The sequence below is a fragment of the Heptranchias perlo genome, chromosome 14 (genome assembly GCF_035084215.1).
Source record: "Heptranchias perlo isolate sHepPer1 chromosome 14, sHepPer1.hap1, whole genome shotgun sequence".
Classification (NCBI taxonomy): Eukaryota; Metazoa; Chordata; class Chondrichthyes; order Hexanchiformes; family Hexanchidae; genus Heptranchias; species Heptranchias perlo.
Genome location: NC_090338.1, coordinates 24,244,664 through 24,269,015, shown reverse-complemented (window position 1 = coordinate 24,269,015; position 24,352 = coordinate 24,244,664). Strand labels below are relative to the sequence as shown.

At 42.6% G+C, this 24,352-nt stretch overlaps 1 protein-coding gene across 2 annotated transcripts; it reads right to left on the bottom strand.

The window, feature by feature from the left end:
• Positions 1-4,660: 4,660 nt before the first annotated feature.
• Positions 4,661-24,079, bottom strand: gnpda1 (glucosamine-6-phosphate deaminase 1). 2 transcript variants are annotated; one of them, XM_067995803.1, is made up of 7 exons: positions 23,975-24,079; positions 17,010-17,159; positions 13,872-13,973; positions 10,130-10,312; positions 9,430-9,614; positions 8,405-8,579; positions 4,661-6,163 (listed from the first exon to the last, which is right to left on the bottom strand). In XM_067995803.1, exons 2-7 carry the CDS (start codon positions 17,131-17,133, stop codon positions 6,066-6,068), a joined length of 867 nt encoding a protein of 288 aa, XP_067851904.1. In that variant the 5' UTR covers positions 17,134-17,159; positions 23,975-24,079; the 3' UTR covers positions 4,661-6,065. The 2 variants fall into 2 exon arrangements, with proteins under 2 accessions (XP_067851904.1, XP_067851905.1); XM_067995804.1 differs by having other exon boundaries at positions 23,984-24,077.
• Positions 24,080-24,352: the final 273 nt, after the last annotated feature.

The window sequence follows — 24,352 nt, the reverse complement described above, 5'->3', positions numbered from 1 at the left end:
TGGCGGTGGTCACAAATGAGCTGGGCGTTCATGGAGTGATACCCTTTCCTGTTGATGAACAGCCCTGGTTCATGTGGAGGTACCCGTATTGCTATGTGGGTGCAATCGATTACACCCTGCACCCGTGGGAAGCCAGCCACAGTATGGAATCCAACCGCCCTCTCCGTCTGGCTGCGCTCATCCATGGCGAAGTTGATGTAGGTCGAGGCCCTGCGGAACAACCCATCGGTGACCTACCTTATGCACTTGTGTGCAGACGACTGACAGACCCCGGTGATGTCCCCCGTGGCACCCTGGAAGGATCCGGAGGCGAAGAAGTTGAGGGCAGTGGTGACTTTGACGGCGACGGGTAAGAAGATGCTGCTTGGTCCATCCGGGAGCAGCTCGTCATTGAGGAGGCTGCAGATGTCGGCGACTACCTGGCGAGTGACTCTGAGCCTACGTATGCACTGCTGCTCAGAGAGGTCCATGAAGCTGAGCCTCGGTCTGTAGACCCTGTGCGGAAGGTAGTGCCTCCTGCGACGCATCTCTCTCTGCGGATGCCCTCCATCCTGCTGTGCAGGTGGATGTGCCACAGCACCGTGTTGTGGGGATGCACGTCTCTGAGGCGGACGGCGTGGACTGCGAGGCTGCTGAGGCTGGTCATGCTGTTCGTCCTCCGAGGATGTCAACGCAGCACCCATCTGGCAGGTGTAGGTTTGCGGGGTTGTGCACGCTAGAAAAGTGTGTCCTCGCACAGGGGTTGCACTTCCACGCCGGTGAATCTTCTTGCTTGGAGGAGGGTGGTGGAGGGCAGGCGTTGCTCAATGTTACGGAGTGTCCTCCTGCGTTGGTGAAGGCTCTCCCTCCCCACCTGTGGAATGCACCTTGGCAGCTGCCACAGGCTGCTGGCTGCAACACGTCCGTTGAGAGTGTGAGTGTTTCCCCCAGTATGGGAAACAGTCTCATTTCACTGTAAAATCCCACACCTGTTAAATAAACAGCTCAATCAGGTCATTTAATGACCTGAAATACCAAGATAAATACACTCAAGTGGAACCCCGCTGGCTTTAATTGCCTGCGGGATTCCCACCAGCGGGGGCTACGCACGCACCCCCGCACGTCAGCGCGGAACCCGGAAGTGGGCGGGATCGAGGCGCGATCCGGTCCCGCTCCTCGAAATCGGGATTTTAGAGGCCCCCCCGCCGAGAACGCACCCGGGACCGGGTGCTAAAATCGGGCCCAATGTCTTTATCCATATGACCTGGAATCATCCTATTTGGGGTTGTAGGGTTATTTTGCCAATAACTATGTTGTACATTTGAACTATCAGTGTGGTAGTTCTAGTATTTTACATTACCTCTGAGGGATAAATTAAAGCATGCTTTGTAGTCTAACATGCAATAATGCAGATTAGCCTTACAACTGGAGATGGCACACTTTTTACATAGAATTACATACAATGTACAGTACTGAAACAGGCCATTCAGCCCAACATGTCCATGCCAGTGTTTATGCTCCACACGAGTCTCCTCCCTCCCTATGTCATCTAACCCTTTCAGTATATCCTTCTATTTATTTTTCCCTCATGCCTTTATCTAGCTTCCCCCTAAATGCATCGATGCTAGTCACCTCAACTACCCCTTATGGTAGTGAGTTCCACATTCTAACCATAAGACCATAAGAGATTGGAGCAGGAGTAGGCCATTTTGCCCCTCGAGCCTGCTCCACCATTTAATGAGATCATGGCTGATCTGACCACTCTCTGGGTAAAGAAGTTCTCCTGAAATCCCCATTGGATTTATTAGTGACTGTCTTATACTTACGGCCCCTAGTTCTGGTCTCTCCCGCAAGTGGAAACATCTTCTCTACGTCTACCTTATCAAACCCTTTCATAATCTTGCCTTCTGATAATTAGTGTAAAAAAAACATTTTTATATTGGTCTTTTAAGTCAGATTCTAGGATCCCAGCATCATAGACCAGCCTATATTGTAACCCAGGCATGTTTATGCCCTGGTCTTTAAACAAAATCCTTATTCACACAGTAATAATTCACAATTCTTACATTCACATATTCAAAGATTTTTTTTCTATATCTTTGGTTTACCCCTTATCATTTTGCTAATGAAGGCCATGCTAGGCTAGTGTTCCACAAGTACCATTTTGGTACCCAGCTCACCAGTTTTCATGTATCATCCCAGCCATGGTGTATTGGCAAGCTGTTCAAGCATGGTGGGGTGGGGGAGGAGAGGGGAAGTGACATCTCAGCCAAGTCCAGTATTTTCTTCCTCTGATATCACAAGTGCACTGGGCCAGGTATCATGGGTGATTTCCCATCTTGCCAAGCCCAGGAACCCTGAAATCAATTATAGCTGTTCACTGGGTCATTCCAGTAATCAGTCTTAGTGAATCCAATAAATTTACATTGGGGTTGCTGCCTGACCTGCAAGACCCATGCATCAGGAACCAGCAGCACAAGCACCCAGCTTTGGCTCAGTGTTAACACTCTCGCCTTTAAGTCAGAATAGTTGTGGGTTCAAGTCCCACTCCAGAGACTTGAACGCATAATCCAACCTCATGGTACTGAGGGAGTGCTGCACTGGCAGAGGTGCAGTCTTTTGGATCAGACGTAAAAGCGAGGCCCTGTCTGCCCTCTCAAGTGGACATCAAAGAACCCATGGCACTATTTTGAAGAGACTATGCTTGAAAAGTACATCATTGGCTGTAAATCGCTTTGGAACATCCTGAGGTCATGAAAGGTACTATATAAATGCAAGTTCTTTCTCTTTTCTTTTTTCAACCCTCTAGTAATCAAACCTATGACCATCAGTACACCATGTACTGCATTTATTCACTGTGCCATTCAAGAAGCCCTTATTTCAATGACTCATCTAAATTCCAAAAATGGATGAATGTTCAGAGCAAGAGCCCATTATCTAATTATAAAATGGAAATCCAGAAAAGAGCAAGAAATAGCTGAGGACATGTCCCTAAAACATGGGATAAGTACACTGCCTTGCACCAGCTGCAATTACATAAAGTCGTTACATCAAGAGTATGCATGTAACTTGGGCAAGGACCATAAACCAGTCATCCGCTTCCAAACAGTTCAGTGATGGCACTACATGGATTTCCTCTTGTTCTGATGACGGTTCTACAACTGAAACGTCAACTTGTCTGTCCCTCTACAGATGCTGACTGACCTGCTGAGTGTTTCCAGCATTTTCTGGTTTTATTACAGGCCTCCTTGACAACCTATGGCAGTCAGTCCAGTGAGATGTGCCACTTCACTCTGAGGTTGGCCCTATGGAAAATCCTTTCGGAATTGTAAGATATTTAAATTGTGTACAATTTTGAACATAATTCTAGCAGTAAAATAAACTATGTGTAGAAAATGTAATGTGCATTCAGTCCTATTCAATCCAGAACACTTTCAGTCAATGATGATTTCTCCACCAAAATGCAGCGAGTGGAAGATAGTTACATAATGCAAATTATGCGCATAAAATCAAACCCAGTCACTTACAGCAGTGTGGGCTCCAGGCGTGATTGATGGGGGAATTACCCAATCATCTACATTCTGGCCGGGAATAGTGGTGTCACTATATGCAGCCATCAATCAATAACTGCCATATCCACTGATTGCCAGAGTCATAATAGTGCTGCAAGAAAATGAGAGGTTTGCATAATGTCCAGTGGACAAAGCTGTGAGTTATGCCAATGGGGAGAAGTCCATGGTCAACTGTAAGAAAAAATTTGCATTTCTATAGTGCCTGTCACAACCTCAGGTCATGCCAAAGCACTTTACAGCCAATGAAGTAATTTTGAAGTGTAGTCACTGTTGTAATGTAGGAAACACGGCAGCCAATTTGCGCACAGCAAGGTCCCACAAACAGCAATGAGATAATAACAAGATAATCATTTTTTTTTTAAAAAGGTGTTGGTTGAGGGATAAATAGTGGCCAGGACACCAGGGAGAACTCTCCTGCTCTTCTTCGAAATAGTGTCATGAGTTCTTTTACATCCACCTGAGTGGGGAAAAGGGGCCTCGATTAATGTCTCATCCAAAGACGGCAATTTTTTTCTCAAGTCTCTGGAGCGGGACTTAAACCCATAACCTTCTGACTTAAAGGAGAAAGTGCTACCAACTGAGCCATGGCTGACAACTGAGCCAAGGCTAACACCTATGTGTATGTATATGTTTTGAGTAATGTACAGTTGTGATGAAAGCTGGTTTCTCCTGTGTTGAACTAAACTGATTAGCTATCCTGAATTTGTTCATCTGACATTTTTGTTAACCTGACAATTTTTTCAGCAACGGTTTATCTGGGTCAACAAAGATACACTGTAATTTCTCATTAAAGAAGTCATGTTTTGTCAGGAAAATCATTTTGATACTTCTGGGTCTTGATTTCCTTAATATTTGCATCTAGAAGGCTTTTTGCCCAGTTGCCAATTAATGGGTTAAAAAAGTTCTGCTAGGCTGAAATATTAAATTATAACTGCCCTATAATACAATGAAATCCTAATTGTAATTTTTAAAAAATCATCCATTAATTCAAGTAACTGTAATGCATCAGCTTCTGTATTAATAGTATGGGATAAAGAGATCATAGTGTTGCATGGCTCAGCACAAAATGATTATAGGTGAGTAAATGACAGTGGAAAGTAACAGACCTATTTTCAAGTTGAAAGGCAACACATTTTTATTGTTCTCCAAAAAGCAGGACGACAACAATATGGCTTACTTCAATAAAATCTGCCTCTGGTAACTGGCCTTAATTGATGTCTTAATCAGCTTGGCTAATACATTTTTGTTTGTAATGGTCAGTTTTCCACATTTCTTTACAACAAAGCAGCCACTTAAACCTATCCATGCAGTGAACATGGCAGACTATTACTAGACTGTAGCCTGCTCAAAATACCTTAACAGTGCAACATAATCCCTTTAACACATTTCAAACTCTAGGGGGAAAAGGTTAAATGTCCAAAACAGAGTGAGGAAAGTTCTGCATTCCATTGAATACTCAATTGTAGTTAAATACTCTTCTGTTTAAACTTGGGGATTTCTAGACACAGAAGACACTCTGCAAGTGGGCACAAAAACAAGCTCAGAATAGGGAAGTTCAACACAGTTTAAATGTAATTATTTTACACAGAAACTGGTGAATATAGTGTCCAGGGAAGCAGTGAAGACATATAGCACAAGTAAATGCTAGAGGGAGCTGGATGGATATTTGGCAGAAATAGCAACTGAGCGGTATGAGAGAGAGGATAGTGTATAGTGGTTTTCAAACATTGAGACTAGCCAGATGCAGCAGTCTTTTTCAGTCCTATACATTCCCATATAATCTAACAGTTGAAAGCAGAGAGGAAAGAAAAACACGATATGCAGTGCATCAGCAGAAGGTAAAAGCAAGGGTAAATTCAGGCATGTTGTAAGATGACTTTTAATGAGAAAATGAAAACTATTGGAAGAGTGTGCAGAGTACATTACAAATACAGCCAATTTACTGAAATAGAGGCAATGACACTAACCAGGCCACCATGGGGAAATGCTGAGTGCATCACAATTACTTCTCCACAAAGTCTTTTTATTTAAAAAAAACATAAATTGTCACGGCTTTATCCTATTTAGTAAGTGGTTTCTCAAATTTAAATCATAAAAGGAATGGCTTTTCAATTCCAATTGGCTTAAAAAGATTTCAAAATATACTAAATAGGGAGCAGCCAGATATGAGCTGTAAGTTACAAGTTTCCACAATCCAAAAATGAAGTGTTTCAAAAGTATAAATTTTCATACAGGTCAAGAATATTATTTTCATCACCACTGCCTTTCATGAAAAGCTCATGCTCAAATCAGCAGTTTAGATGAACTGGGCTTATTTCTCAGTTCATCAGTAGACTCAAGATACTCGCCCTTTCTTCCCTCTCTACAAAAACAAAATAAGTTTTCATTGATAACACGAGAAGTATGAGGAAGGGTCATATTTCTTCAAATTTCATAACCAGTCAGGCTAAGTTTCCTTTAGTTACTCTTTCAGAAGAAGTGATTCACATGGAAGGTTCTGCAGCTCAACGGTCTTCATTTCATGTAACTGCAAGTCGTTTTCTTCTTCACTGCACCACTTTGCTTCATACTGTACAATGGATCTACAAGTTTATTGTGAACGTGCAATAAACCTGGGAAAGGGATAGAAGCAACAGAAAAAGGAGGAATAGGAGCAAAATAAACAGAAAGTTAGACAACACAACAACTTACATTTATATAGCACCTTTAATTTAGTAAAATGTCCTAAAGCGCGTCACAGGAGCATTATCAAACAAAATATGACCGAGCCACATAAGGAGATATTAGGACAGGTGACCAAAAGCTTGGTCAAAGGGGTAGGTTTTAAGGAGTGTCTTAAAAAGAGGGGGAGAGAATTCCAGAGCTTAGGACCTAGGCAGCTGAAGGCAAAACCGCCAATGGTGGAGTGGTGAAAATCAGGGATGTGCAAGAGGCCAGAATTGGACAAATGCAGAGATCTCGGAGGGTTGTAGGGCTGGAGGAGGATACAGAGATAGGGAAGGGCGATGCCATGGAGGGATTCGAAAACAAGCATGAGAATTCTAAAATCGAGGCGTTGCTGGACCAGGAGCCAATATAGGTCAGCTAGCCTAGGGATGATGGGTGAATGGGACTTGGTGAGTGTTAGGATATGAGCAGCTGAGTTTTGGATGAGCTTAAGTTTACGGAGGGTGCAAGGTGGGATGTTGGCCAGGAGAGCATTGGAATAGTCGAGTCTAAAGGTAACAAAGGCATCTACAAATATCTGTATAGATACAACCACACAGACAATACAAATATTCATTTAATTATAAGGATTAAACTACAACTCCAAGAAAATAAACAAATTATTACGGTTTAATTGTAAACCTTTGCTACTCCAAGTGTAATATTTCATTTTAACCAGGACTTTTTCTTTCATAGCCCTCTCCCCACATAAGCAATCTATAAATGATTAGCCTATAATGTCACAGCTAAAGTTGTCACAAGATTAGGTCAAACAAAAATTTCCCAGGCCACCAGTCAACTCTTTCACTTCCATTTAATAAGATCACTGAAAATAAACTTCCCAATACATTAGTCTTTCTCAAAGAGAATGAGACCAGTTTTGCAACCCTGTGCCTCCCCTGCCCCAGGCATTAACCTGAAAATAGTGATACAATCGATATCATTTAATGACTGGAAGGGATTAGTGACAGAATGTGTAGAAACTGAAACCCAGTGTAAGCACATACAGAAGAACACATCATTTTGACTAGACAAGAAAACCAGTTACACTGACTGAAGAGGAACCAAACCATAAAAGTTGAAGCTACAGGCAAGGCTAACCACCAATTCAGATGCAACAAAATAAACACTTATCCTAAAGAGAGCAACAGTGAGATGCTGATAAGAGAAAAAGAACTGAGGGCTGGGCTACAACTGCTATGTGGAAACAGGAGAGAATCAGATCTTGAGAGGATCACTTAAGCAAAACTGTACATTTGGCACCTAATATGGCAAATCACTATGGAACATCAAACAAGCAAAGCAAATGGAATGCTTAATCATATTGCTCTGTCAGTCGAGCATCAGTTGGAAGATATCATGCTAAATCTGTACAATACCCGGGTCAGACCATACCTTGAGTACAGTGTTCAGTTTTGGTCTCCGAAGCACAAGGAAAACATTCAAACAGTGGAGGCAGTGCAACGGAGAGCCACAAGGACAATCCCTGGCATCAAAGTGTTGAAGTATGAGGAGAGACTAGAGAAACTGAGGCACATTAGCTTTGAAAGGAGGCGACTAAAGGGGAATTTTATAGAAGGACACAAGATATTAAAAGACATAGATAAAGTTAAATCGGAGCATTACCTCAAGGTATGCCAAGATACTAGAACAAGTGGTTATAGGGTTAAAACTGGTGAAGATAGTTTACGAACAGACGTTAGGAATTCACATATAGTGATCAACACTTCGAACGGTCTTTCAGGTAGGGCAGTGGAAGGGAAAACTTTAGACTATTTCAAGGGACAGTTAGATGACATGTCAAGGAAAATTCAATGTTTTTATTCTGGATGGATGAGCCAAGGTGGGCCAAAGGCTTCCCTCATCTGTATCTATCTTGTGATCACCCTAAACACATCCCCTCTCCATCTAACACTAATCTATCCTAACAGACATGGAGAATAAACAAATTTAGAAAAATTCCAGGCTGTTTCAATGCCTGTAAAAGGAATAAAAACCAGTGCAAATATGCAGCCAATGAAAACGTTGTTCTCAAATAGACTGGATAGCCTCTTAAAAGAGTTAGATAGCAAATGGGTTCGTTATTGTGAATGAACACCTTCACTCAATTTCACTGTAGGCTGAGAACTCTTGTAAGAATCAACTACCTTTAAAATATTGGACTGTTTTTACACGGAGTTCCAATGTGGCTTCTTCATCGCACACAAAGAGCGTTTTTGGATGCTGCTGGAAAGCAGATACAGTCCACATGTGGTTTACACCATCTTCTATTGCTTTATACAGGGCAAAGGCTTTATGAGCTCCTGTGATAAGAATCATCACCTACAGAAATAAAAGGAAACACACTAAGCACCTTCCATAAATAACAGTGACAATAGCGTTAATCATTATGAAAAGCTAGCAGTGAGCCTTTAAAAATTATTAGCTTGCTCTTTTTGTGAGAGGAGAGAAGGAGGAAACAAAAAAGGGGGCCAAGGCTGGAGGAGAGATGTAGAAACAGTGCATGACAACAATGTTGCACTTGAGTTCAAATACATTGCAGATTAATGAGACCTCTCTCTCACACACACACACACACACACACACACACACACACACAAAACTGTAACCATATGGACCAATACCTAGTCACTGTTAAAAATATTCAAATATTAACCCCAAAGAAAAATTCCTTTCAAGTACAATCCATTTGGACAGCAAAAGAACCAGGAGAGATGAGGAGAATTTTTTTTTTAATGCTTGCACAGCCTGAAATGGTGATGTAAGCAGATTCAATAATAACATTAAAAAGGGAATTGGATATATACTTCAAAAGGAATAATTTGCAGGGTTATGGGGAAAGGGCAGGCGAGTGGGACTGATTGGATAGCTCTTTCAAAGAGCTGGCACAGGCACGATGGGCCAAATGGTCTCCTTCTGTGCTGTAAGATTCTATAATTCTAAAAAAAAATCCAGTTCTGCATTTGTAGCAGATCTCCAAGACCAATCTTATTCAGAGAGACAACAAGGATAGAGGCTGATAAACAGATAACTCTCGAAAAGGTACAAAACATGTGACTATACCCAAGAGGCAAATTCAAGTTACACAAGACTTGGTACATTAAATACACTATGCCAATGGGCTGTTTCCTAAAAAAAATTGAACAATGCAAATTAAATGCCATTTCTTTACCTCTCTAGCATCCATTACAGTCCCCACTCCAACAGTCAAAGCCATAGTAGGGACTTTAGACAAATCTCCATCAAAGAATCTAGCATTGGCCAATATTGTATCCATTGCCAATGTCTTCACTCTGGTTCGAGACACCAGGCTGGAGCCTGGCTCATTGAAAGCAATGTGACCATCTGGACCAATACCTATTCAAAGCCAAAAAAAAGTAATAGTAAAATTTCAGCAGAGCTCAGTGGCAGCATCACATGGGGCCAATCCTGCATACCAGGAATTTGAGGCAATTTTAAACCTAGCATAAAACTGCTCACAATACCATGGGCTAAATTCAGTTTCCCTCAATGATAGGCCACAAGGATGGCTGTGGTAGGGAAATAGCAGTGTCACATTGATACTGTAGGAAATGTTCTGATGTTGACATTAAGGCATATTGTTGTGCCAACATAAAGGAAGCATTACTCTGCATCCAACTCATGCTGTCGCTGACCTAGAAGTAATTGATGTTTATACTGGATAGCAAAAGTGGAAAAATATTTCATTTCCCACAGTATAGACATCCTCCCTTTGACAATCACAAGAACACCTCCAGAAACTATTTTAAAAGTAATATAAAAACAGATTACAACTTTCAATCATGTAAGTAGCACCAGCTGCAGGAAGAGGATTTTATTATAATTCTCCTGTATAGGTCACTGCACAGTACCCCCAATGAACAGCTCGATTCCTCCTGCTGCTTTAATTTTCTCCTCAAAGGTGTTGCACTCAGCTTCCAGGTCAGGAGCATTCCCATCTAGAATGTGTGTATTTTCAGCCAGGATGTCAATGTGTTTAAAGAAATTGTTCCACATGAAGGAGTGATAGCTCTCAGGATGGTCCCTTGGAAGGCCTGCAAAGGAAATGCATCATTATTGCATTCAGTAAAACCACTGATCAAATGCACTAACCCCAAACATGGATATGACCATTCCATTATTACTCCCACATTACTAAAGAACACAAGTAAATATTATGGACAGTGCCATAGAACTTTGCAATATCTCAAAGCCAATTTCGGCACCAAGCCCAACCAAATTCAGCCACAAGAGAATGTATCTGTCCAGTATTGGAGGGCATGAGAATTTGTTAGTTACAGCAATGCTGTTCTTAAGTCAGCCTTATCGAACTGTTCAAAAGCAACATGGGGACAACTTTTAAACTCCATCCCTCCCCCTAGGGAAGTGCCTGGCCTCTGCTCAGTACCTCCCTAAAACAATGTAGGTGGCACGGAGCACAGATGGGGCCAAGCTGTATTCTGTGGCACCACATAATAACACTCTACCATGCTATCACTGTAACCATTTTTTATTAAGCCTTCCAATTAAACTTGTGAAAGAATGACACAAAAGCCTATCTATGCAGCATAGCTACTGTCAATGTTTCTAGCAACCTACTACTATGTACAAGTCTAATAACTCCCATCTTATCACGTACAATAAATGTAGGACTTTTTGTGACCAAATTTACAGTTCTTTTGGTAACAGTTTCTGAAATAAGTTTTGATTACACAAAGCAATGGTAAAACATATGCCTAGATTATGCAATCAGCATTATTTTAACACCAGTGTTAACCCATTCACTTTAAATGGGTTAACACTGGCATTGAAATAATGCCAATCAGAAAATCTCAGCTATAAGGTTTCGATAAAGGTTTTCCTTTTTGCTTCAACAAGGTACCGTTACTATCTCCCATGCCCCCTGCCAAAGTCCAGGATCTCAGTGAACTCGAATGGTAGAGTATTTAATTTTAATGCAATACTGTTGCTGTGACTTACTGTGCTCACTGTACTTGCAATGCTGTGTTCGGCCAAAGCAAATACAATCTGGAAGCATAATTAGTTAACAGCTTGAATCCCAGCCACAGCAGGAGAGTACAAGAATACAAAAATGGCACAGGAAAATTCTGCAGTGGTTTCCACAGGAAATTAGGGACACTGTTGGCAGCAGAATGTCCTGCAATGTACCTTGACTGCTAATTGTTTCTCAATCTCATTTTTATCCCAAAAAAGGTGACTCAAGCTGTAATACAGTTCCAAGGCACCAGTCTTTTGGTACTTCACCCAATGGCCATTCTTAATGTGAACAATCGAGTGTTAACAAGCTATTTGAGCTCAGGTAATAACAACGTGTAACAGGATGCTATTTTCACCAGCACTCAAAGACACGCACTTCCCAGTAGGAGTGTTTGGCTAGCAATCAAGTGCCGGAATCAAAGCTAATTTTTCACCACCCAAACCTAAAGACAACTAGGTCAATTCTACCAGACTTCACCACAATCTCCAATGAGATCAACAACCTCAGCATGGATGTGGGATTGAAACTGGGATCTTCCAATGTGCCAGAGTATTTACCAACTAATTTAGGACGGAGGAAAGAGAAACTCCTAAGCTGTATTGATTATTGTTCCTGCTTATAAGATTTCCAGAGGCTGCATGGGTCATGACCCATGAAGAAAGGGAATAGAGTTGTTGAGAAATCACAAACACCACCCCTCATCCCAGCCATTATATATTTGTACATTTTCTACAGATAATTTGATAATGTCTAGGGTATTAACGCAAGTTTAAAAACACAATGGATGCTTGAGAGTGCTTCATTACTGCTGGTACTATTACAAGATAAATTCTTTCTTAAAAAATCACAAATTTTGATTGTGTGAATGTGACAACATATTCTTCTATATCTAAAAAAGACTATACAATCAAGGTAAAGTTGATCTACTACAGAGGAATCCTGAACCTCAGTTGGCCAAGAGATATGTTACCCTGCAGATTGGGATTTACAAAATCTCCACACCACATGCATGGAAATCATTCAGTAAATTCAGCATGAACAAAATCACACAAGAGTGGCAGACTGCTACACTGCATCATTGGCATTTGCACAATAGATATGTATCCAGCTTACAGCACACTACATTATTAATACAGTATTTAATATTGCACAAGACCCGCCACTTCCAGAACATTAGATCTCATGTAGCGGACTGAAAGCCAAATGTAAAACTTTTTTTTTATTCGTTCATGGGATGTGGGCGTCGCTGGCAAGGCCAGCATTTATTGCCTATCCCTAATTGCCCTCGAGTAGGTGGTGGTGAGCCGCGTTCGTGAACCGCTGCAGACCGTGTGGTGAAGGTTCTCCCACAGTGCTGTTAGGAATGGAGTTCCAGGATTTTGACCCAACGACGATGAAGGAACGGCGATATAGTTCCAAGTCGGGATGGTGTGTGACTTGGAGAGGAACGTGCAGGTGGTGTTGTTCCCATGTGCCTGCTGCCCTTATCCTTCTAGGTGGTAGAGGTCGTGGGTTTGGGAGGTGCTGTCGAAGAAGCCTTGGCGAGTTGCTACAGTGCATCCTGTGGACGGTACACACTGCAGCCACAGTGCGCCGGTGTTGAAGGGACTGAATGTTTAGGGTGGTGGATGGGGTGCCAATCAAGCAGGCTGCTTTGTCCTGGATGGTGTTGAGCTTCTTGAGTGTTGTTGGAGCTGCACTCATCCAGGCAAGTGGAGAGTATTCCATCACACTCCTGACTTGCGCCTTGTAGATGGTGGAAAGGCTTTGGGGAGTCAGGAGGTGAGTCACTCGCTGCAGAATGCCCAGCCTCTGACCTGCTCTTGTAGCCACAGTATTTATGTGGCTGGTCCAGTTAAGTTTCCGGTCAATGGTGATCCCCAGGAAGTTGATGGTGCGGGATTCAGCGATGGTAATGCCGTTGAATGTCAAGGGGAGGTGGTTAGACTCTCTCTTGTTGGAGATGGTCACTTGTCTGGCGCGAATGTTACTTGCCACTTATCAGCCCAAGCCTGGATGTTGTCCAGGTCTTGCTGCATGCGGGCACGGACTGCTTCATTATCTGAGGGGTTGCGAATGTAACTGAACACTGTGCAATCATCAGCGAACATCTCCATTTCTGACCTTATGATGGAGGGAAGGTCATTGATGAAGCAGCTGAAGATGGTTGGGCCATCTGCCGGGACTCGCTAAGAGTGGCTGCAGGGAAGACTTGTTTTTAGCAGGAGCCAGTGGTACTAGCATAATATAAAAGCACTTCACACTCCACCCACCCCATTTCGGTCTCCAATGAGTACTTAGTTTTAGCAAATAGTCTACAGAAAAAAAAAAATTGTACAGGAGTATTTCCAGAATTAATGATTTGGAAATAACTTTATGTAGTACCTGAAACATGTCCAGCACTAATTACTCACGGACACAAATTCCTTTTTAAATATACTGCATCAGTGCACCGAAATGCACGAGACAAAACCAATGCTATCAGGTCACTGCATCCAGGCCACATAATACAGAAAATAACAGACAATAAAGAACTTCTTGTTTCAGGATCCAAGTCAGTTTATTCAGAATTTAATATCTTTTTTAAATTAAAAGTTGTACTGCATCACACTCACCCACATATTCATCCATGTTGAATGTTTTCACATATTTGAAAGACAGATCTCCATTCTTATAATATTCAATTAGCTTTTTATAGCTTCCTAATGGAGTGCTTCCTGCAGAAAGATAGTAAAGAATACTGCTGCAGATTAATTCTGTCAGGTCACACAGCAGTAAAACAAACTAAACTCAATTATCACCCACATTTATTTTCTCCCCACCCTAAATAATGGAACACCAATACCAGTCATTTAAACAGGGATGACAGCTTTGAAAGGAACACTTCTTACCAGCAATGGATACTGCTGCAGACTTTTGTCAGCTGTAGATTTTGTAAAATGTACATCACCCTTCCAACATTAAGCATTATTTACAAAACTCCGTGAGAACTGAAAAAGTAACACCAGTTCACGGACCAGGACTAGTACCTTTAGTTGAAGAGACAAGTGACACTGGGAGTGTGACTGGTCCAATGAATTGTGAGACAAGAAGAAATCTCTTTGTTTAATAGTCACGCTTAGAAGCAGCAGAAGGCAGGAATGAAGTCAGGAGGCAAGTTCCCATTTGAGTATCCCAGCACTGGAGGAGCGGAGCACATTCCTATCAGCGGTTACTCCACTCAGCTCCATTCCACTAGCACTGCAATATTTAGAGGCTATCTCTTCTTACCAAGTTCCAATTTCTGTCCTGGCTTAAGCTATTGATTTTAAGCTGCAACACTGTAATTCTCCCATTGAAGTGGCTGCTCACGTTACTCATAACATCAAATTCTGAGCAATGAATAGTCCAAATAAATTAATCTGAAAGGGTGTTTGGTCCTGAAAAGTTCACATTAGCAGTGTTCTACTTTAATTTTAGAGTGCATGAGTCTCTTAAAGCTTGTGTTAGAATCCTAGCAGCCTTTTAAGGAGAAAGTTGCAACAGTCCCAGATGATAGGGAGTTAGGAAACAGAAAACACAGTTGGGAATAATCAAGAAGCAGTATTATTGCATTCATGAAGATGGCCATGTGTTGGATTGTTTGTGTCTTCTGACCAAAAATACCACTGTGGATGTTGTTTTTATTATAGAAGGGGGAAGAAAAGAAAGAGAAATATTGCATATCTCTGGCTTTATTGTTCTGTGGTGACCAGGCATCACAAGACATCAGAAAATAGACTTTTGAACTCAGAAATCTGGCTTCAAAGCCAACAAAGATTGATGGAATACAAGGATGAGTTTGGACAGTGTCAACAATACAACACAAAACCATCCATAATCCAGCACCAAATTGGCAGTATCACCGAGAAATGCAAATGTTTATTTTTTGACCTGGGGATAAGTTAAAGGAGAATAACAAGTGCGAGGAGCTCATGGACTACTTTGTCACTAAGATTGAGACCAGCTGCCTCTGCAACTAGCCCACCAAGCCAAACTTCCCCTACGGATCTCCCCCGTCCTAGCATCTTTCTTTCCTATCTCTCCTTATGGTCAAGATGAGCTCGGAAAGGGTATGAGACCCATCTGCTGCTCCCTCGATCCTATTCCACCAAACTGCTCACCACCCAATTTCCCTTCCAGGCCCTCATGTTAGCTGATATTGTTAATAGTTCCCTCTCCTCAAGTACTGTCCCCTTCCCCTATAAATCTGCCATAATCACCCCCCTCCCCAAAATATCCATCCTTGATTCCTCTGTCCTTGCAAACTACCACCCCATCTCCAAACTCCCTTTCCTCTCCAAAGTCCTTGAACATGTTGTTGCCTCAAAAGTCCATGCCCATCTTTCCCACAACTCCATGTTTGAATCCCTCCAATCAGGTTTCCACCCCTGCCACAGTACTGAGACGGCCTTATCAAAGTCACAAATGACATCCTATGTGACTGACACCATGGTAAACTATCCCTTCTTATCCTTCTCAACTTGTCTGCATCCTTTGACACGGTTAGCCACACCATCCTCCTCCAACGCCTCTCCTCCATCGTCCAGTTGGGTGGGACTGCGCTGCCTTGTTCCATTCTTATCTATCCAGTCATAGCCAGAGAATCACCTTCAATGGCTTCTCTTCCCTCTCCGTTACCTCTGGAGTCCCCAAGGATCTTTCCTTCGCCCCCTCCTATTTCTCATCCACATGCTATCCCTCGGCAACACCATCCGAAAACACATCAGGTCCACGTACACGCTGCCGACCTCCAGCTCTACCTCACCAACTCCCTCGACCCATCCACTGTCTCTGATTTGTTACACTGCTTCTCTGACTGGATGAGCAAAAATTTCCTCCAACTAAATATTGGGAAGACTGAAACCATTGTCTTCGGTTCCCACCACAAACTCAGTTCCGTAGCCACCGACTCCATCCCTCTCCCCAGTCTCTGTCTGAGGCTGAACCAGACCGTCCGCAACTTTAGCATCCTATTTGACCCCGAGATGAGCTTCCGACCACATATCCGCTCCGACCACCTCCGTAACATCGCCCGTCTCTGCCCCTGCCTCTGCTCATTTGCCGCTAAAACCCTCATCCATGCCTTTGTTACCTCTAGACTTGACTATTCCAATGCGCTCCTGGTCGACCTCCCATCTTCCACCCTCCATAAACTTGAGCTCATCCAAAACTCTGCTGTCCGTATCCTAACTCACACCAAATCCTATTCACCCATCACCCCTGTGCTCACTAGCCTATATTGGCTCCCAGTCCGGGAACACCTCGATTTTAAAATTCTCATCCTTGTTTTCAAACCCCTCCACGGCCTCGCTCCTCCCTATCTCTGTTACCTCCTCCAGCCCTACAACCCTTCGAGATCTCCACTTCTTGCCTCCACCACTGCCAGCTGTGCCTTCAGCTGAATAGACCTAAGCTATGGAATTCCCTCCCTAAACCTCTCTGCCTCACTACTTCTCTCTCCTCCTTTAAGACGCTCCTTAAAACTTACCTCTTCGACCAAGCTTTTGGTCACCTGTCCTAATATCCCCTTATGTGGCTCGGTGTCAAATTTTGTTTGGTAAATTGTTCCTGTGAAGTGCCTTGGGACTACGTTAAAAGTGCTATATAAATGTAAGTTATTGCTGTTGTTGCTGAACATTTACTTGGGCACTAAGTTCAACCCCTGAAAGATTCAACAAAACTAAACTACTGACAGCACAGACTCAGTTCATATCAAACATCTTCCTACATACCAGTTGGCAATCCCAGGGTGAAGTACCTGCCTGGACCCGGGTTGAACTGAACAATCCGATTTCTGACGTATTTTGCAGCCCATTCACTGGCTTTTATGTGGTCCTCCAATATAATCAACTTCATTGTTGTTTCTCAAATATTCAAGAAAACTGTAAAAGAAAAACAAAGTCCTTTGTACTAAATCTTAAAAAGGGCATTACTGCCTCAATGGAGATATTTGGTCAAGGCTCAGATCCTGGAACAAAGCCCAAAGACTTCAGTGCTTTGTTGGCCACAGTACGACAATTTTCCTTTAAAAAATGTGAATGGCAGATACATTATCTCTCGCTCATAAGCAAGACAAAGAGTCTAAGATACATTTCCCCCTTAAAAAATGGACATTTAAAAACTAAAAGTCACTTCCCAGATTATGTGGTGGGGAGGAAGAACAGAGAACATTACTCTTGTTAATTTGCAGTAGAATGCATCTAAAAGTTGAGATACAACAGAACGTTTGCTGAACATAATTTATAGCCAGTTCTTCATTATTTATGGGGTGCCCCTCTTTTGATTCACAATCTCAAGGGATTAGAGTTAACATTCAGTTCTGTTTCTTTAAATCACACACAGCCTTTAAATTCGATGTGCTGCAATAAATGGTTCCACCTGGACAGGTACCAAATTAAAATGTCTTCTCTAAGAGAAGAGAACCATCCATATTCATCCTGGACCCAAACAGGGAGTGTTAACTAATTACTGTAAATCATTGCTGTACAAATATTGGCATAAAATCAAATTCCAATTCTTTCTCCCTCCCCTCCTATCATGAAGCTTTTCTGTGAATGAAGAAGTAGCTAACCAGTTATTAAATAACAGGCTGTCTTTGATGATCACAATAGGCAAAAACTTAGGTTGCACAGAAAATAAATCAATGACACAAAGAGAGTGAATTTTAGACAACTTAGCTGATGTTATTCCTGGTGGTTTACACATTGAATGTACTTCTCTACTTTCCTGATCAGAGTGACAGGGCAGCAAGTGACTGGGGACAGGATGGAGGCATCACACAGTCCCCACTGCTTCCACTCAGCCTCAGCCCAGTCCTGCTTCCTTGCTTCTATTGATCACTGAAGACTGCTGAGACCACAATATTTTCAATTAATGTTGAAGGCTGTAGAGGCAATAAAATTAGGGATAGGCAATAAATGCTGGCCTTGCCAGCAACACCCATATCCCAAGAATGAAATTAAGTGCCATTCAATGGGTGCCCCAGTCACACCACCAAGACTAATACTGAATGACACTTACCTAAAGGATAGACCTGTGGGTTTGTGACCAATGACTTCATCCTGACTATATGCCAACACAGAATGCAGCGACATCGATACATCTTGTTGGGAAGTGTCAGGAGCAATCACTGCCCACACACAATTCCCTGTCTGACAACAGGCTGAGGAATGGTTCTGCACCAAGCTGAACCCATAGGCCTCTGAATGAAAAAGAGCTGAGTATTGAAATTCTTGCTCTCATAAATTCCTTCCATCAAATGGACTGGCACACTGTACCTTCGCACTTAGCCTAGATCTGGCTTCCTACATGAAGAAGTCATGTAAAAGGAGGCCACAGATACAGGGGTCATCACAGTTTGTTGACAGGAAAAAATATCATTGGATATGAGTTTTTAAAGCCAGGAGCTAGCCAGAATTCACCATCAGAGTCTTTTTTAATTCTGAGATTTGGTTCCCTATGATACCTACCTTTGAAAATGGTGCCAAAAATTAAGTGAGTGGAAAGCCACACTTATAATGAAAGAAAATCTAAGGGAAATTAGCAGAAAATTTATTTCCAGTGAGTAATAACATTGGAAAGGAAAATTTAAAATATACTGACACAGACAAAAATTTAGCACACACAAGAAAAAAAACAGGAACCTAGGGCTGAAATGACTAGCTGAGCCTGAAAAATATTATATGCAGAGGGGGTTTCGAAATGTTTCGAACTGCTTTTGAACAAACAAAAAGCAACCAATAATGAATAAACCAAACTTTCCCTCTGTGTGGGATTAAGAAAAGAATTGTTGCTGGCAATGGCACAATAACGAGGAGGTTCAAATGAAGATATATGCCAGGGTGGAGGAGGGGCACTGTGAAGCAGAAGACAACAAAAACAAAATCAAAAAAGAGAAAAGGAGAGATTACCCCACTGGAGGTTCTTGTATGCAGGTACCAAATGAGAGCAGTGTGACCCAGCAGCAGTGAGCCACAATGCCAACACTAGACCATTCTCAAAACATGAAAAAAGCACTGCATATTCATACTTAAAATGACATATCAGATCTCTACTAAAAAGTGCCTGTGAATTGTTAATGCTAGCAAAGAATTGGCTCTTTACTAATCTTAAAGATGCAAACCATTGGTGTCCAAACTGCAGCCTGTGGGCCACGCGTGGCATCTGAGCCCGACAGTCCGGGCTCCAAAGTCCAGACTACTCGAGTCTTATTTGCACTTCTATTTATTTTCTGGTTTCTCCTATTTGAATTTTGTGGGCCTGGAAGTTCAGGAAAGGCTGTTCTTAGGGCTGTTACCTGATAAATCCAAAATCAGAATACCAAGATCTATTAATATTAGCAACTTGACATATATGCAAATTAATGAGATCACTGGTTAAACTTTATACGTAGCCCCCAAGGCTGTATGGAACAAACCTATATGACCCATAAGATAAACAGCCCGCAAACCATTGCAGTCAACGGTCCAGCTGACCACCTGGAAATACTTTAATCTCACCTTCACACCAGGTAGTTATGCTGCAGTTGGTTTGAAGCCAAAGCAACGTGGGACAAATGGGGCATTCACATTCCACACAAGTTTAGCGCTTAACTTGGAAACCTGGGCTTTGTGCTCGGCCATTGCCTTGACAGAAGGGGAAGTGGGCAGACTATTTCCACCCGCCCCAGCGATGAGCTTCTGACCCCGGCCTCTGCCTCCGCGAGCTCCAGGGACCGGTCACCGTGGAGAAAGCGGCAGTCAGTCTGCTACCTGCTCAGACAAGACATAGAGGGGGATGAAAAAGGAGGGGAATGGCAATACTGGTTAAAGAAATAATTACGGCTGTGAGGAGGGGTGATATGTTGGAAGGATCATCAAATGAGGCCATATGGGTTGAGCTAAAGAACAAAAAAGGGGCAGTCACATTTCTGGGAGTGTACTAGAGACGCCCAAACCGTCAGAGGGAGATAGAAGGACAAATATGTAGGCAAATTTCTGAGAAGTGCAAAAACAATAGGGCATTTCAACTACCCTAATATTAACTGGAATACAATCAGTGCAAAAGATACAGAGAGCGCAGAATTCTTAAAATGCATTCAGAATTTTTTTAGCCAGTATGTAACAAGCCCAACAAGAGGGGGGGGCAGTTCTGGATTTAGTTTTAGGGAATGAAGCAGAGCAGGTGGAAGGAATATCAGTGGGAGAGCATTTTGGTAGTAGTGAACATAAATTCAGTCAAATTTAGCACAGTTATGGAAAAGAACAAAGATAGAACAGGAGTAAAAGTTCTAAACTGGGGAAAGGCCAATTTTACTAAGCTGAGAAGTGATTTAGCAAAAGTGGACTGGAAACAGCTACTTGAAGGTAAATCAGTGGCAGGCATTCAAGGGGTTCAGAGCAAACATGTTCCCACAAAGAAAAAGGGTGGGACTGCCAAATCTAGAGCCCCCTGGATGACAAGGGGCACACTGGGTAAGATAAGGCAAAAAAGGGAAGCTTATGTCAGACACAGAGAGCTCAATACTGCAGAAAGCCTAGAGAAGTTTAGAAAGTGCAGCGGTAAAGGAAACTAGGAAAGCAAAGAGAGGGCGTGAAAAAATACTGGCAAGTAAAATTAAGGAAAACCCAAAAATGTTTTATAAATACATAAAGAGAAAGCGGATCACTAAGGAAAGAGTAGGACCTATTAGAGACCAGAAAGGTAACCTATGTATGGAGGCAGAAGATGTGGGTATGATTCTTAATGAATACGTTGCATCAGTTTTCACAAAAGAGGGGGACGATGCAGAGATTGTAGTTAAGGAAGAGGAGGAGTGTGAAATATTGGATGGGATAAACAGAGAGGAAGTATTAAAGGGTTTAGCATCTTTGAAAGTAGATAAATTGCCAGGCCCGGATGAAATGTATCACAGGCTGTTAAGAGAAGCAAGGGAGGAAATAGCAGAGGTTCCGACCATCATTTTCCAATTCTCCCAGGCTACAGGCGTGGTGCTGGAGGATTGGAGGACTTCTACCGTTGTTTAAAAAGGGAGAAAAAGATAGAGCAAGTAATTGTAGGCCAATCAGTCTAACCTCAGTGGTGGGCAAATTACTGGAATCAATTCTGAGGGATTGCATAAATCGTCATTTAGAAAGCCACGGGTTAATAAAGGACAGTCAGCATGGATTTGTTAAGGGGAAGTCGTGTCTGACTAACTTGTTTGAATTTTTTGAGGAAGTAACAATAAGGATAATGCGTTGGATGTAGTGTACGTGGATTTTAGCAAGGCTTTTAACAAGGTCCCAGATGGCAGACTGGTCAAAAAAGTAAAAGCCCATGGGATTCAAGGGAAAGTGGCAAATTGGATCCAAAGTTATCTCAGTAGCAGGAAGCAAAGTGTAATGGTTGACGGGTGTTTTTGCGACTGGAAGGCTGTTTCCAGTGGGGTCCCGCAAGGGTCAGTACTAGGTCCCTTGCTTTTTGTGATATATATTAATGATTTGGACTTGAATGTGGGGGGTTTGATCAAGAAGTTTGCAGATGATACAAAAATTGGCCATGTGGTTGATAGTGAGGAGGAAAGCTGTAGACTGCAGGAAGATATCAATGGACTGGTCAGGGGGGCGAAAAGTGGCAAATGGAATTCAATCCAGAGAAATGTGAGGTAATGCATTTGGGGAGGGCAAACAAGGCAAGGGAGTACACAATAAATGGGAGGTTACTGAGAGGTGGTAAGGAACAAAGGGACCTTGGAGTGCAGGTCCACAGATCCCTGAAGGTAGCAGGACAGGTAGATAAGGTGGTTAAAAAGGCATACGGGATATTTTCCTTTATTAGCCGAGGCACAGAATATAAGAGCAGAGAGGTTGTACTAGAACTGTATAAAACATTGGTTAGGCCATAGCTTGTTTACTGCGTACAGTTCTGGTCACCACATTACAGGAAAGATGTGATTGCACTGGACAGGGTACAGAGGAGATTTACGAGGATGTTGCCAGGGCTGGATAATTTTAGCTATGAGAAAAGATTGGATAGGCTGGGGTTGTTTTCTTTGGAACAAAGGAGACTGAGGGGAGATTTAATTGAGGTATATAAAATTATGACAGGACTAGATAGAGTGGATAGGGAGGACCTAGTTCCCTTAGCAGAGGGGTCAGTGACCAGGGGGCATAGATTTAAAGTAATTGGTAGAAGGATTAGACGGGAGCGGAGGAGAATTTTTTTCACCCAGAGGGTGGTGGGGGTCTGGAACTCATTGCCTGAAAGGGTGGTAGAGGCAGAAACCCTCAACTCATTTAAAAAGTATTTGGATGTGCACTTGAAGTGCCATAACCTACAGGGCTACAGACCAAGTGCTGGAAAGTGGGATTAAGCTGGATAGCACTTTTTCGGCCGGCATGAACACTATGGGCTGAATAGCCTCATTCTGCGCTGTAACTTTCTATGATTCTATGAAATAAAGTCTTTAGATTTGAAATTTTGTCCGCGAGCCTGTGCCTGGCAGCACTTGACCAGTTCTGCCCCGATGCCCACCTCCATCTCTGAACACCAACGACCAACAAGGCAGCTCCAAGTCTGCAGCCTCCATGTTTCCCGCCTTTCGTAGATGGCGAGAAACAGGGTGGGTGCGGAGACCACGTTTCGCTGCTTGACATTTGGCTTCTGGGTGGACCACGGTTCTGCTGTCAGAAGCAGCTGGCAGGAGGCAGCAGGTGCAAATTCCCAGGCTGCATTCCCACCTGGGCCTGCCCCAGATTTGCATTGAGGCTATATTAACAGTGTGAATGCAGCCAACTCCCAAAGCAGACACCAGTTGGGCTGCATTCACACAGCACATTGGCATCAATGCAACACTGATGCTACTTTGCAGCAATGCAAGATCTGCAATTTCGGTGCCCTATTAAAGGAGCAGGCCTTAGCTGACACTTATTGCACGTGGAATGCAAGGAATATCCCACTTGTAACGCAGAAGTCGAACAAACGATGAGGAATCCAAGTTTAAAAAGTGTCCTCTGAACATTGGTGGACAATCAAGATGAGGTGGGAAAAGCAACAGCCAGGAATGATCAGAATGAAGCAATCCTTCCCCCCACTCCCAAAAAAGCATTCATACATTATTCCATAAAAATATTTAACGTTTAAAAATTCTTTACAGCAGGTATAAGCGGCACATTTTTGGGTTTCCAACCATTGCAAGACAAATACTTTATCGGGGGGAGGGGGGCGAACAAACGGATACGCAGAACAATAATGCTGCCACATTGCTCTTACTGCTGAAAAAAAAAATCTCTCTCCCTTTACAGCACAAACTGAACAATTCATGAAATCTCTGCAGCACGAAATGCACCCTGATGTAGATAAATCTGCTCTCACGATTAGTGAACCGGACAAACGCAGTGAAATCAATCCAGTTAAAAAAAAAATCCCTAGCAAGATTACCGCTGCCACCCCGAAGCCGTGGAACTGACGAGGACTGCATCTAATTCGATCATTTGCTACAGTTACCGCGGAACACGCTCCACTTTAACAGCTCCAGGGCTGTACATCGTGCATCCACCGTCCTCCTCACGGCTGCGCTGCAATTACTCCCCAGGAATCTTCATAACCGGGCTCTCTCCCTGTAACTGTTCCCCAACACAGACAGTGCACATTGGCCCAGACTCGCATTTATGTTTTTAGCATGTCATAGATTTTTTTTTTAAAAAATCATAACCATCAGCAAACGCTAGCATCTTACCCTAGTTACCTAATCGTTGATTAAACGACAATCTCTTGTTTTCTGCGTTCCCTTCTCTATTATTATCCTAGCGCAAAAGAGAGAGAGAGAGGAAAAAAAAGTCATATGACTTTGCTGCCGGTCAGATGATCGGAAGAAAAAAAAAAGAGAGGGAAAGCAAATCTTTGAAGTGCTTGCTGGAATAATCGTCAGAAAAACCACTAACACTTCTTTCCGGAGTTTCACACGGTTCCACACAATGAATAAATACCGAATACTCCAAATCTGCAACAGGGAGCTATCAAAGGCCATTGTTTTATTTTACGAAAACGCATTTGTTAGTTGTTAAGATTTGTGTTTATTTGTGTCTCGTTGAATTTTAATGAGACAGGTTTGCTG